General features: G+C 36.0%; 1 protein-coding gene across 1 annotated transcript in view; it reads right to left on the reverse strand.

Moving 5' to 3' along the window:
* The window catches only part of LOC133543361 (mitochondrial import receptor subunit TOM70-like), a 47280-nt gene that overhangs the window by 27292 nt on the left and 4969 nt on the right, over positions 1-15019 (reverse strand). The window contains exons 3-4 of the mRNA XM_061887893.1: positions 2226-2352; positions 2021-2130 (exon numbers count right to left, since the gene is read on the reverse strand). Coding sequence (XP_061743877.1) covers positions 2021-2130; positions 2226-2352 — 237 coding nt within the window. The remainder of the gene's footprint in view (positions 1-2020; positions 2131-2225; positions 2353-15019) is intronic.

A 15019-nucleotide genomic window follows, 5' to 3' on the forward strand; every position in this document is an offset into this window, starting at 1 on the left:
ACTGGTAGCTCGCGATCGACGTAATGGGCACCCCTGGTTTAGCTGATTAAACAGCTAGCTTGCGCAGCTAGTGGGTCCATGACGATGACTTCTGTTTTGTTTGATCTTCCGTTTTACTGCCGTGTTGTTTAGAAACAATTAAGGTATTTAAATAAACATTTACAGAATATTTTTGTGTAAATAACTCACTTCACAACCTATATATCTGCGGCTTACAGTCCGTCGCAGCTAATATATGGAAAAATATGTTTTCCCTTCTAAAATTTAGTGGCTGCAGCTAATATACCAGTGCACGCCATACTGCTGCCTCATTGTGACACATGCCTCACAGTTGCACCCTGCAGGACAGTGGGCGTACTGCATACATAAGAATCCCTAGTTTGAATGGTTTCATCAAGTCTATTTAACAGAGTCCTAATAAAAGAGGAGGCGTACAATCTTTTGTCAGAGCGTGGTGGGACACTGTACAAGGGTACAGGTGTACGCACTCTCCTCATTTAGCCAGATTTAATTCTGTTTGATTCCTTGCTTCTTAGTTTGTTTAATAGAGGTTATCAGTATTAAAACCTGGCAAGCATAGTTTGTCGTGTCAAAGTACACAATCGAATATCTCAGTTAATCACACAGTAATTTGTTTACTTAAAGGGGAACATTATCACCAGACCTATGTAAGCGTCAATATATACCTTGATGTTGCAGAAAAAAAGACCATATACATTTTTTTCAACCGATTTCCGAACTCTAAATGGGTGAATTTTGGCGAATTAAACGCCTTTCTGTTTATCGGTCTTGCAGCGATGACGTCAGAACGTGACGTCACCGAGGTAATACAGCCGTCATTTTCATTTTCACATTACAAACACTGGGTCTCAGCTCTGTTATTTTCCGTTTTCTTGACTATTTTTTGGAACCTTGGAGACATCATGCCTCGTCGGTGTGTTGTCGGAGGGTGTAACAACACAAACAGGGAGGGATTCAAGTTGCACCACTGGCAAGAAATCTACCGCCAGACCCCCATTGGATGTGCCAGAGTGTCTTCACATTTTACCGGCGATGCTAAGACAGACATAGCACAGAGATGTATGGATAACCTGCAGATGCATTTGCAACGATTGAGTCAACGAAATCACAAAGGTGAGTTTTGTTGATGTTGTTGACTTGTGCTAATCAGATATATTTGGTCGCGGCGTGACTGCCAGCTAATCGATGCTAACATGCTATTTATGCTAGCTGTATGTACATTTGAAACTAGATACCCACATTTAATGCGAAACAAACACCAATCGACGGATTTAAGTTGCTCCAGTGTCCCAAGATGCGAAAGTCCTGATCGTTTGGTCCGCACATTTTACCGGCGATGCTAATAAGGCAGCCGTGCCATGGGCCACTTCATTAGGTACACCCATGCTATGGCCGAATAGCGTCAATAGCTATTCGCTCAATAGCTTCAGTTTCTTCTTCAATTTCGTTTTCGCTATCTGCCTCCATACCCCGACCATCTGTTTCAATACATGCGTAATCTGTTGAATCGCTTAAACCGCTGAAATCCGAGTCTGAATCCGAGCTAATGTCACTATATCTTGCTGTGGTATCCGCCATTGTTTGTTTGTATGACGTCACAGGAAAATGGACAGTCTCATCGCAAATGGCGAAAATCAAGCACTTTAAAGCTTTTTTTAGGGATATTCCGGGAGATGTCAAATTTTGAACAAAACTTCTAAAAATAAAACAAGCCACTGGGAACTGATTTTCATTCTTTTCAACCCTTTTGAAATTGTGATAAAGTTCCCCTTTAAGTTTAGATTGAGGTACGTCCTTTTGAAATCGGGAAAGATGTTAATGTTTCTTGTTTTCATGTAAGCTAGCAAGTTAGCGCCAGAATTTGTCAAAAATCACGGTTTTTACATCATTTAATGTTTGTTATTATTGGGACTTGCGGTGTTTTGTGTCTGAAGACCATGGTGAAATCTGAACGGTGGCTTTTGAGAGGCCAACATTATGAAGAGAGTTGCATCCTGACCTTGTATTTCTCTTTGGCCTTCTCCTTTCCCAGCTGCTTGAGGACCTTGTCTGCCAGCAACATGCTCTGCTGGTTTTGGAAGGCCTCCAAGATGCACACCGCCGTCACATCTGGTCAAGGCAAAGCATGGCAACCACCGGTCACATCCTTTCATATTTACAGGAGGTGAGAGACGACTGACAGCATGGAGAAAGCGGAAGTCTACCTTCCAGGCATTCCTTCTTGTTGTCCAACTTCTCCAGCGCTTTGGCCCGCCTGAAGAGAGCCTTGACGTAGCGGGGGTTGAGCTCCACCGCCTGAGAGCAGTCCTGCACCACGTCTGTCCACTTCATCTGCAACCAGATCCAGAAGGATTGTATTACTGCATGAACACCTCCAGCAACTCCAGCTTTCCTCTGAGGTCTTAGTGCAAGTGTGTCCAAAGTGCGGCCCATTCATCATTTTTTTAACAGCCTGCATCACGATGGTTAGCATTCTAAAATTAGCATGCTAGCTTTTTTTTTGCAAATTTTGTAGGCATACAAATTATTTGTTACTTGCTGTTCGCATGCTGAGGTCAGTAATCTCGCTTTCTTTATTTTATTTTAGCAAATTTTGTAGGTATACATTGCAGTCATATTTTGGTACTTGATGCATTAGCATGCTAGCATTTTTAACAATTTTTTTTCAAGAACTCACCTCAGAGTATTTGCTGTTTGACGCATGTTAGGATGCTAACATTAACATGCTCACTTTTTTCCAGCTAATTTAAGACATTTTATACACCCCAGCGTCAAATATTTTGCTACTTGCTGTTAACATGCTAATGTCAGCATGCTAGCTTTTTTTTGTAGGTATACATCTCAGCCATATTTTGGTACTTGATGCATGCTAGCATTTTTAACAATTTTTTTTCAAGAACTCACCTCAGAGTATTTGGTCCTTGATGCATGTTAGGATGCTAACATTAACATGCTCACTTTTTTCCAACTAATTTTAGACATTTTATACACCTCAGCGTCAAATATTTTGCTACTTGCTGTTAACATGGTAACGTCAGTATGCTAACTTTTTTTCGTGGTTAATTTTGTAGGTATACATTTCAGCCATATTTTGGTACTTGATGCATGCTAACATTAGCATGCTAGCATTTTTATCAATTTTTTTTCAAGGACTCACCTCGGAGTATTTGCTGTTTGACGCATGTTAGGATGCTAACATTAACATGCTCACTTTTTTCCAACTAATTTTAGACATTTTATACACCTCAGCGTCAAATATTTTGCTACTTGCTGTTAACATGCTAACGTCAGTATGCTAGCTTTTTTTGTGGTTAATTTTGTAGGTATACATTTCAGCTATATTTTGATACTTGATGCGTGCTAACATTAGCATGCTAGCATTTTTAACAATTTTTTTTCAAGAACTCACCTCAGAGTATTTGCTGTTTGACGCATGTTAGGATGCTAACATTAACATGCTCACTTTTTTCTAGCTAATTTTAGACATTTTATACACCTCAGCGTCAAATATTTTGCTACTTGCTGTTAGCATGCTAATGTCAGCATGCTAGCTTTTTTTTGGGGTTAATTTTGTAGGTATACATTTCAGCCATATTTTGGTACTTGATGCATGCTAACATTAGCATGCTAGCATTTTTATCAATTTTTTTTCAAGAACTCACCTCAGAGTATTTGGTGCTTGACGCATGTTAGGATGCTAACATTAACATGCTCACTTTTTTCCAACTAATTTTAGACATTTTATACACCTCAGCGTCAAATATTTTGCTACTTGCTGTTAACATGCTAACGTCAGTATGCTAGCTTTTTTTGTGGTTAATTTTGTAGGTATACATTTCAGCTATATTTTGATACTTGATGCGTGCTAACATTAGCATGCTAGCATTTTTAACAATTTTTTTTCAAGAACTCACCTCAGAGTATTTGCTACTTGACGCATGTTAGGATGCTAACATTAACATGCTCACTTTTTTCTAGCTAATTTTAGACATTTTATACACCTCAGCGTCAAATATTTTGCTACTTGCTGTTAGCATGCTAATGTCAGCATGCTAGCTTTTTTTTGTGGTTAATTTTGTAGGTATACATTTCAGCCATATTTTGGTACTTGATGCATGCTAACATTAGCATGCTAGCATTTTTATCAATTTTTTTTCAAGAACTCACCTCAGAGTATTTGGTGCTTGACGCATGTTAGGATGCTAACATTAACATGCTCACTTTTTTCCAGCTAATTTAAGACATTTTATACACCCGAGCTTCAAATATTTTGCTACTTGCTGTTAGCATGCTAACGTCAGTATGCTAGCTTTTTTTTGTGGTTAATTTTGTAGGTATACATTTCAGCCAGATTTTGATACTTGATGCATGCTAACATTAGCATGCTAGCATTTTTATCAATTTTTTTTCAAGAACTCACCTCAGAGTATTTGCTGTTTGACGCATGTTAGGATGCTAACATTAACATGCTCACTTTTTTCCAGCTAATTTTAGACATTTTATACACCTCAACATCAAATATTTTGCTACTTGCTGTTAGCATGCTAATGTCAGCATGCTAGCTTTTTTTTGTGGTTAATTTTGTAGGTATACATTTCAGCCATATTTTGGTACTTGATGCATGCTAACATTAGCATGCTAGCATTTTTAACAATTTTTTTTCAAGAACTCACCTCAGAGTATTTGCTGTTTGACGCATGTTAGGATGCTAAAATTAACATGCTCACTTTTTTCTAGCTAATTTTAGACATTTTATACACTTCAGCGTCAAATATTTTGCTACTTGCTGTTAACATGCTAATGTCAGCATGCTAGCTTTTTTTTGTGGTTAATTTTGTAGGTATACATTTCAGCCATATTTTGATACTTGATGCGTGCTAACATTAGCATGCTAGCATTTTTATCAATTTTTTTTTCAAGAACTCACCTCAGGGTATTTACTGTTTGACGCATGTTAGGATGCTAACATTAACATGCTCACTTTTTCCAGCTAATTTTAGACATTTTATACACCTCAGCGTCAAATATTTTGCTACTTGCTGTTAACATGCTAACGTCAGTATGCTAGCTTTTTTTTGTGGTTAATTTTGTAGGTATACATTTCAGCCATATTTTGGTACTTGATGCATGCTAACATTAGCATGCTAGCATTTTTATCAATTTTTTTTTCAAGAACTCACCTCAGAGTATTTGCTGTTTGACGCATGTTAGGATGCTAACATTAACATGCTCACTTTTTTCCAACTAATTTTAGACGTTTTATACATCTCAGTGTCAAATATTTTGCTACTTGCTGTTAACATGCTAACGTCAGTATGCTAGCTTTTTTTTGTGGTTAATTTTGTAGGTATACATTTCAGCCATATTTTGATACTTGATGCATGCTAACATTAGCATGCTAGCATTTTTAACATTTTTTTTTCAAGAACTCACCTCAGAGTATTTGCTGTTTGACGCATGTTAGGATGCTAACATTAACATGCTCACTTTTTTCCAGCTAATTTTAGACATTTTACACGCCTCAGCATCAAATATTTTGCTACTTGCTGTTAGCATGCTAACGTAAGGATGCTAGCTTTTTTTTGTGGTTAATTTTGTAGGTATACATTTCAGCCATATTTTGATACTTGATGCATGCTTACATTAGCATGCTAGCATTTTTATCATTTTTTTTTCAAGAACTCACCTCAGAGTATTTGCTGTTTGACGCATGTTAGGATGCTAACATTAACATGCTCACTTTTTTCCAGCTAATTTTAGACATTTTATACACCTCAGCGTCAAATATTTTGCTACTTGCTGTTAACATGCTAATGTCAGTATGCTAGCTTTTTTTTGTGGTTAATTTTGTAGGTATACAATTCAGCCATATTTTGATACTTGATGCATGCTAACATTAGCATGCTAGCAGTTTTAACAATTTTTTTTTCAAGAACTCACCTCAGAGTATTTGCTGTTTGACGCATGTTAGGATGCTAACATTAACATGCTCACTTTTTTCCAGCTAATTTTAGACATTTTATACGCCTCAGCATCAAATATTTTGCTACTTGCTGTTAGCATGCTAACGTCAGGATGCTAGCTTTTTTTGTGGTTAATTTTGTAGGTATACATTTCAGCCATATTTTGATACTTGATGCATGCTAACATTAGCATGCTAGCATTTTTATCATTTTTTTTTCAAGAACTCACCTCAGAGTATTTGGTGCTTGACGCATGTTAGGATGCTAATATTAACATGCTCACTTTTTTCCAGCTAATTTTAGACATTTTATACACCTCAGCGTCAAATATTTTGCTACTTGCTGTTAACATGCTAACGTCAGTATGCTAGCTTTTTTTTGTGGTTAATTTTGTAGGTATACATTTCAGCCATATTCTGAACTTGATGCATGCTAGCATTTTTATCAATTTTTTTTCAAGAACTCACCTCAGAGTATTTGCTGTTTGACGCATGTTAGGATGCTAACATTAACATGCTCACTTTTTTCCAACTAATTTTAGACATTTTATACACCTCAGCGTCAAATATTTTGCTACTTGCTGTTAACACGCTAACGTCAGTATGCTAGCTTTTTTTTGTGGTTAATTTTGTAGGTATACATTTCAGCCATATTTTGGTACTTGATGCATGCTAACATTAGCATGCTAGCATTTTTAACATTTTTTTTTTCAAGAACTCAACTTAGAGTATTTGGTGCTTGACGCATGTTAGGATGCTAACATTAACATGCTCACTTTTTTCCAACTAATTTTGGACATTTTATACACCTCAGCATCAAATATTTTGCTACTTGCTGTTAGCATGCTAACGTCAGTATGCTAGCTTTTTTTTGGGGTTAATTTTGTAGGTATACATTTCAGCCATATTTTGATACTTGATGCATGCTAACATTAGCATGCTAGCATTTTTAAAAAAATTTTTTTCAAGAACTCACCTCAGAGTATTTGTTGTTTGACGCATGTTAGGATGCTAACATTAACATGCTCACTTTTTTCCAGCTAATTTTAGACATTTTATACACCCGAGCTTCAAATATTTTGCTACTTGCTGTTAACATGCTAACGTCAGTATGCTGCCTTTTTTTTGTGGTTAATTTTGTAGGTATACATTTCAGCCATATTTTGATACTTGATGCATGCTAACATTAGCATGCTAGCATTTTTAACATTTTTTTTTCAAGAACTCAACTTAGAGTATTTGGTGCTTGACGCATGTTAGCATGCTAATATTAACATGCTCACTTTTTTCCAGCTAATTTAAGACATTTTATACACCCCAGCGTCAAATATTTTGCTACTTGCTGTTAACATGCTAACGTCAGTATGCTAGCTTTTTTTGGGGATAATTTTGTATACATTTCAGCCATATTTTGGCATGTTAGGATGCTAACATTTACATGCTCACTTTTTTCCAGCTAATTTAATACTACTCAGCATTATATATTTTGCTACTTGCTGTTAACATGCTTTGGTCAGTATGTTAGCTTTTTTTTCCTTTTTTTTCCCCCATCCATCCATTTCCTACCGCTTATTCCCTTTGGGGTTACGGGGGGCGCTGGTGCCTATCTCAGCTACAATCGGGCGGAAGGCGGAGTACACCCTGGACAATTCGCTACCTCATCGCAGGGCCAACACAGATAGACAGACAACATTCACACTCACATTCACACACTAGGGCCAAATTAGTGTTGCCAATCAACCTATCCCCAGGTGCATGTCTTTGGAAGTGGGAGGAAGCCGGAGTACCCGGAGGGAACCCACGCAGTCACGGGGAGAACATGCAAACTCCACACAGAAAGATCCCGAGCCTGGGATTGAACCCTGACTACTCAGGACCTTCGTATTGTGAGGCAGACGCACTAACCCCTCTTCCACCGTGAAGCCCCTTTTTTTTTTAGTTAATTTTATAGGTATACATTTCAGTAGGAGTGTGGGAAAAAAATCGATTCGAATTTGAATCGCGATTCTCACGTTGTGCGATTCAGAATCGATTCTCATTTTTAAAAAATCCTTTTTTTTTTTTTTTTAAATCAATCCAACAAAACAATACAAAGCAATACCATAACAATGCAATCCAATTCCAAAACCAAACCTGACCCAGCAACACTCAGAACTGCAATAAACAGAGCAATTGAGAGAAGACACAAACACGACACAGAACAAACCAAAAGTAGTGAAACTAAAATTAATATTATCAACAACAATATCGAGAATTGTGTTGAAATGAAAAAAAAAAAAAAAAAAAGGATTTTGAATCGAATCGTGACCCCAAGAATCGATAATGAATCGAATTGTGGGACACCCAAAGATTCACAGCCCTACATTTCAGCCATATGTTGGTACTTGATGTATGCTAAAATTAGCATGCTAGCATTTTAAACACATTTTTTTCAAGTGCACACCTCAGAGAAATATGTTTGGTGTTTGACGCATGTTAGGATGCTAACATTAACATGATCACTATTTTTCTAGCTAATTTTAGACATTTAATACACCTCAGCGTCAAATATTTTGCTACTTGCTGTTAGCATGCTAGCGTAAGTATGCTAACTTTTTTTTTTTTTAGCTAATTTTGCAGGTATACATTTGTGTTCATTTTCGTACTTGAAGCATACTAACATTAGCACATTTTTTTCAAGAACTCACCTTAGGAGTATTTGTTTTAATGTTAGGATACTAACATTAACATGCTCACTTTTTTCAGCTAATTTTAGACATATTATACACCTCAGCGTGAAATATTTTGCTACTTGCTTTTAGCATGCGAACGTCACTATCCTAGCTTTTTTTTTTAGCTAATTTTGTAGGTATACATTTCAGCCATATTTTAGTACTTGAGGCATGCTAAAATTAGCATGGAAGCATTTTTAACACATTTTTTTCCAAGTACACACCTCAGAACAATGTATTTGGTGCTTGACGCATGTTAGGATGCTAACATTAACATGCTCACTTCTTTCCAGCTCATTTTATACACTTCAGGGTCAAATACTTTGCTACTTGCTGTTAGCATGCGAACGTCACTATCCTAGCTTTTTTTTTTAACTAATTTTGTAGGTATACATTTCAGCCATATTTTAGTACTTGAGGCATGCTAAAATTAGCATGGAAGCATTTATAACAAATGTTTTTCCAAGTACACACCTCAGAACAATATATTTGGTGCTTGACGCATGTTAAGATGCTAACATTAACATGCTCACTTCTTTCCAGCTCATTTTATACACTGCAGGGTCAAATATTTTGCTACTTGGTGTTAGCATGCTAGCGTAAGTATGCTAACTTTTTTTTTTTTTAGCTAATTTTGCAGGTATACATTTGTGTTCATTTTCGTACTTGAAGCATACTAACATTAGCACATTTTTTTCAAGAACTCACCTTAGGAGTATTTGTTTTAATGTTAGGATACTAACATTAACATGCTCACTTTTTTCAGCTAATTTTAGACATATTATACACCTCAGCGTGAAATATTTTGCTACTTGCTTTTAGCATGCGAACGTCACTATCCTAGCTTTTTTTTTTAGCTAATTTTGTAGGTATACATTTCAGCCATATTTTAGTACTTGAGGCATGCTAAAATTAGCATGGAAGCATTTTTAACACATTTTTTTCCAAGTACACACCTCAGAACAATGTATTTGGTGCTTGACGCATGTTAGGATGCTAACATTAACATGCTCACTTCTTTCCAGCTCATTTTATACACTTCAGGGTCAAATACTTTGCTACTTGCTGTTAGCATGCGAACGTCACTATCCTAGCTTTTTTTTTAACTAATTTTGTAGGTATACATTTCAGCCATATTTTAGTACTTGAGGCATGCTAAAATTAGCATGGAAGCATTTTTAACACATTTTTTTCCAAGTACACACCTCAGAACAATATATTTGGTGCTTGACGCATGTTAAGATGCTAACATTAACATGCTCACTTCTTTCCAGCTCATTTTATACACTTCAGGGTCAAATATTTTGCTACTTGCTGTTAGCATGCTAGCGTAAGTATGCTAACTTTTTTTTTTTTTAGCTAATTTTGCAGGTATACATTTGTGTTCATTTTCGTACTTGAAGCATACTAACATTAGCACATTTTTTTCAAGAACTCACCTTAGGAGTATTTGTTTTAATGTTAGGATACTAACATTAACATGCTCACTTTTTACAGCTAATTTTAGACATATTATACACCTCGGCGTGAAATATTTTGCTACTTGCTTTTAGCATGCGAACGTCACTATCCTAGCTTTTTTTTTTAGCTAATTTTGTAGGTATACATTTCAGCCATATTTTAGTACTTGAGGCATGCTAAAATTAGCATGGAAGCATTTTTAACACATTTTTTTCCAAGTACACACCTCAGAACAATGTATTTGGTGCTTGACGCATGTTAGGATGCTAACATTAACATGCTCACTTCTTTCCAGCTCATTTTATACACTTCAGGGTCAAATACTTTGCTACTTGCTGTTAGCATGCGAACGTCACTATCCTAGCTTTTTTTTTTAACAAATTTTGTAGGTATACATTTCAGCCATATTTTAGTACTTGAGGCATGCTAAAATTAGCATGGAAGCATTTTTAACACATTTTTTTCCAAGTACACACCTCAGAACAATATATTTGGTGCTTGACGCATGTTAAGATGCTAACATTAACATGCTCACTTCTTTCCAGCTCATTTTATACACTTCAGGGTCAAATATTTTGCTACTTGCTGTTAGCATGCTAACGTCAGTATGCTAGCTTTTTTTTTTTAGCTAATTTTGTAGGTATATATTTCAGTTCATTTTCGTACCTGGTGCATACTAACATTAGCATGCTAGATATCTTTAACACATTGTTTCAAGTACACAACTCAGAGTAATATATTTGGTGATTGACCCATGCTAGGATGCTAACATTACTACTTGCTGTTAGCATGCTAACGTCAATATCCTAGCTTTTTTAATTTTTTTGTTTTTAAATAGCTAATTTATAGGTATACATTTCAGTTAATTTTGGAACCTGATATATGCTAACATTAGCATGATAGCATGTTTACATTTTTTTCCAAGTACACACCTCAGAGTAATATATTTGGTGCTTGACGCATGTTGGATGCCAACATTGACATGCTCACTTTTTCCCAGCTAATTTTATACACCTCAGCGAGAAATATTCTGTTACTTGACGGAAGATAGCTGTTAGCATGCTAACGTCAGTACACTTGTTTTTTTGTTTTTTTTTTAAACATTTTGTAAGTATACACCTACATATGGTGAATGGGTCATACTTGTATAGCGCTTCTCTACTTTCAAGGTACTCAAAGTGCTTTGAGACTATTTCCACATTCACACACTGATGGCGGGAGCTGCCATGCAAGGCCCTAACAATGACCCACCAGGAGCAAGGGTGAAGTTTCTTGCTCAAGGACACAACGGACGTGACGAGGATGGTGGAAGCTTGGGATCTAATTAGCAAGCCTCATGTTGCTGGCACGGGTGCTCTACCACCCAAGCCACACCGGCAGATATCAATCATAAAATAAATACATAAGATTATATACATGCATTTTTTTTGTTCTCCCCAATATATACTTAAAATAAAAAAATGTGAATAAATAAATATTATGTACATACATATATATATATTTTTAAATATATATTTGGGGAAAACACATTTATTCATTTTCCCCCTAATTTTATATATATATATATATATATATATATATATATATATATATATATATATATATATATATATATATATATATATATATATATAGGTGTGGGAAAAATCACAAGACTACATCTCTACAGAACTGTTTCATGAGGGGTTCCCTCAATCATCAGGAGATTTTTAGCATATATATACATATATATATTTTTAGTTTTCCCCAAATATATATTTAAAATTATATATATATATATATATATATATATATATATATATATATATATATATATATATATATATATATATATACACACACACACACACACACACACATATATATATATTTTTTTCAAAATATATATTAGGAGGAAACAAAAAATAAATAAATACATATACATACATATTTTACTCCCCTAATAAAAATGAAAAATTATATATATATGTATATATATAATTTGTTTAATATATATATAATATATAAAATATATATATGTCTGAGATTATATAAAATAAATATATTTACATATATATTATAAAATATTCATGTATTTTTTTAATTATATAATTTAAAAAATATATATATAACACTTGAAGTGTTTAAAATGCTAGAATGCATATAGATAATATAAAATATGTATATATATATATATATATATATATTTGTATATATTAGAAACATTTTTTTATTCTATTTTATTTTAATCTTTTATTTCTTTTTCCCCATTCCCCCCCACTTTTTTGTAAGGGGCGCCGGAAGTTGGCAGACCCGTCAGCTATCCTTGTTCCGTCTCCCTGTAATGTTTGTCTGATCTTGAATGGGATTGTGCTGAAAATGTTAATTTCCCTTCGGGAATTAATAAAGTATGTCTGATTCTGATATATATATATATATATATATACAAAAAAAAAATATATATATATACTTTGTTTTTTTAATTATATATATTTTATTATATAAATTTACTTTTATATTTTATATATGCATGCTAGCATTTTAAACACTTCAAGTACACGCCTTAGAGCAGTGGTTCTCAAATTGGGTTATGTGTACCCCTGGAGGTACTTGAAGGTATGCCAAGGGGTACGTGAGATTGTTTTTAAATATTCTAAAAAAATATCAGCAATTCAAAAATCCTTTATAAATATTTATTGAATAATACTTCAACAAAATATGAAAGTTCATAAACTGTGAAAAGAAATGCAACAATGCAATATTCAGTGTTGACAGCTAGATTTTTTGTGGACATGTTCCATAAATATTGATGTTAAAGATTTCTTTTTTTGTGAAGAAATGTTTAGATTTAATCCAGATGGATCTCTATTACAATCCCCAAAGAGGGCACTTTAAGTTGATGATTACTTCTATGTGTAGAAATCTTTATTTATAATTGAATCACTTGTTTATTTTTCAAAAAGTTTTTAGTTATTTTCCTATATTTTTTTCCAAATAGTTCAAGAAAAACCACTACAATTGAGCAATATTTTGCACTGTTATACAATTTAATAAATCAGAAACTGATGACATAATGCTGTATTTTACTTCTTTATCTCTTTTTTCCAACCAAAAATGCATTGCTCTGATTAGGGGGTACTTGAATTAAAAAAAATGTTCACAGGGGGTACATCACTGAAAAAAGGTTGAGAACCACTGCCTTAGAGTAATACATTTTGGTACTTGACGCATGTTAGTTAGCATTTTGGAATGCTAACATGAGCACACTTGCTTTTTTTAGCTAATTAAGTATGTATTTGGCAGGTTATATTTTCCTATTGGGCTTCACGGTGGCAGAGGGGTTAGTGCGTCTGCCTCACAATACAAAGTTCCTGCAGTCCTGGGTTCAAATCCAGGCTCGGGATCTTTCTGTGTGGAGTTTGCATGTTCTCCCCGTGAATGCGTGGGTTCCCTCTGGGTACTCCGGCTTCCTCCCACTTCCAAAAACATGCACCTGGGGATAGGTTGATTGGCAACACTAAATGGTCCCTAGTGTGTGAATGTGAGTGTGAATGTTGTCTGTCTGTCTGTGTTGGCCCTGCGATGAGGTGGCGACTTGTCCAGGGTGTACCCCGCCTTCCGCCCGATTGTAGCTGAGATAGGCGCCAGCGCCCCCCGCGACCCCGGAAGGGAATAAGCGGTAGAAAATGGATGGATGAATGGATATTTTCCTATTACATTAATGCTAACTGCCAGCATGCTCGGGGTGGGAATCTTTTGGCACCTTACAATTCAATTCAAAATCGATTATTGATATATATATAAATAAATAAATGATAAATGGGTTGTATTTGTATTGCGCTTTTCTACCTTCAAGGTACTCAAAGCGCTTTGACACTACTTCCACATTTACCCATTCACACACACATTCACACACTGATGGAGGGAGCTGCCATGCAAGGCGCTAACCAGCACCCATCATGAGCAAGGGTGAAGTGTCTTGCTCAGGGCACAACGGACGTGACGAGGTTGGTACTAGGTGGGGATTGAACCAGGGACGCTCTGGTTGCGCGCGGCCACTCCACCACAGCGCCACGCCGTCCCCAATATTGATGCACTTTTACCTTTCTTTTCGTTGCACTGAATACGTGTTTATCACTTGCACCTTTAAAGAACAGTGCATTAGTATTAACAGTTGAATTAATTCCCATCACATTTATTAAATTAATGAAAATGTGTCAAACTGGGGGCCCTGAAATAAAGGAGCTGGTCTAATGCCTCGGTGAGGTGGCTTGCTGCAGTCAGCCAGATTTTAGAACTCTAATATTGTATGAATAAAAAATGGCAATCGATTGATCTCAAACCGATATTGCAATGGTCCATGTCCGAATTGTGATGCATCTAAAAATCGATTATTCACCCCACCTCCAATGCATGCTATTGTTAGCATAACACTATTAACATGCTCGATTTTTTTGGCGGCTTCACGGTGGAAGAGGGGTTAGTGCGTCTGCCTCACAATACGAAGGTCCTGCAGTCCTGGGTTCAAATCCAGGCTCGGGATCTTTCTGTGTGGAGTTTGCATGTTCTCCCCGTGAATGCGTGGGTTCCCTCCGGGTACTCCGGCTTCCTCCCACTTCCAAAGACATGCACCTGGGGATAGGTTGATTGGCAACACTAAATGGGCCCTAGTGTGTGAATGTGAGTGTGAATGTTGTCTGTCTATCTGTGTTGGCCCTGCGATGAGGTGGCGACTTGTCCAGGGTGTACCCCGCCTTCCGCCCGATTGTAGCTGAGATAGGCGCCAGCGCCCCCCGCGACCCCTAAAAGGGAATAAGCGGTAGGAAATGGATGGATGGATGGATTTTTTTAGCTCATATTTTCTGTTACTTGACACTCTCTGGAC

Source organism: Nerophis ophidion, linkage group LG26, assembly GCF_033978795.1.
Source record: "Nerophis ophidion isolate RoL-2023_Sa linkage group LG26, RoL_Noph_v1.0, whole genome shotgun sequence".
NCBI lineage: Eukaryota > Metazoa > Chordata > Actinopteri > Syngnathiformes > Syngnathidae > Nerophis > Nerophis ophidion.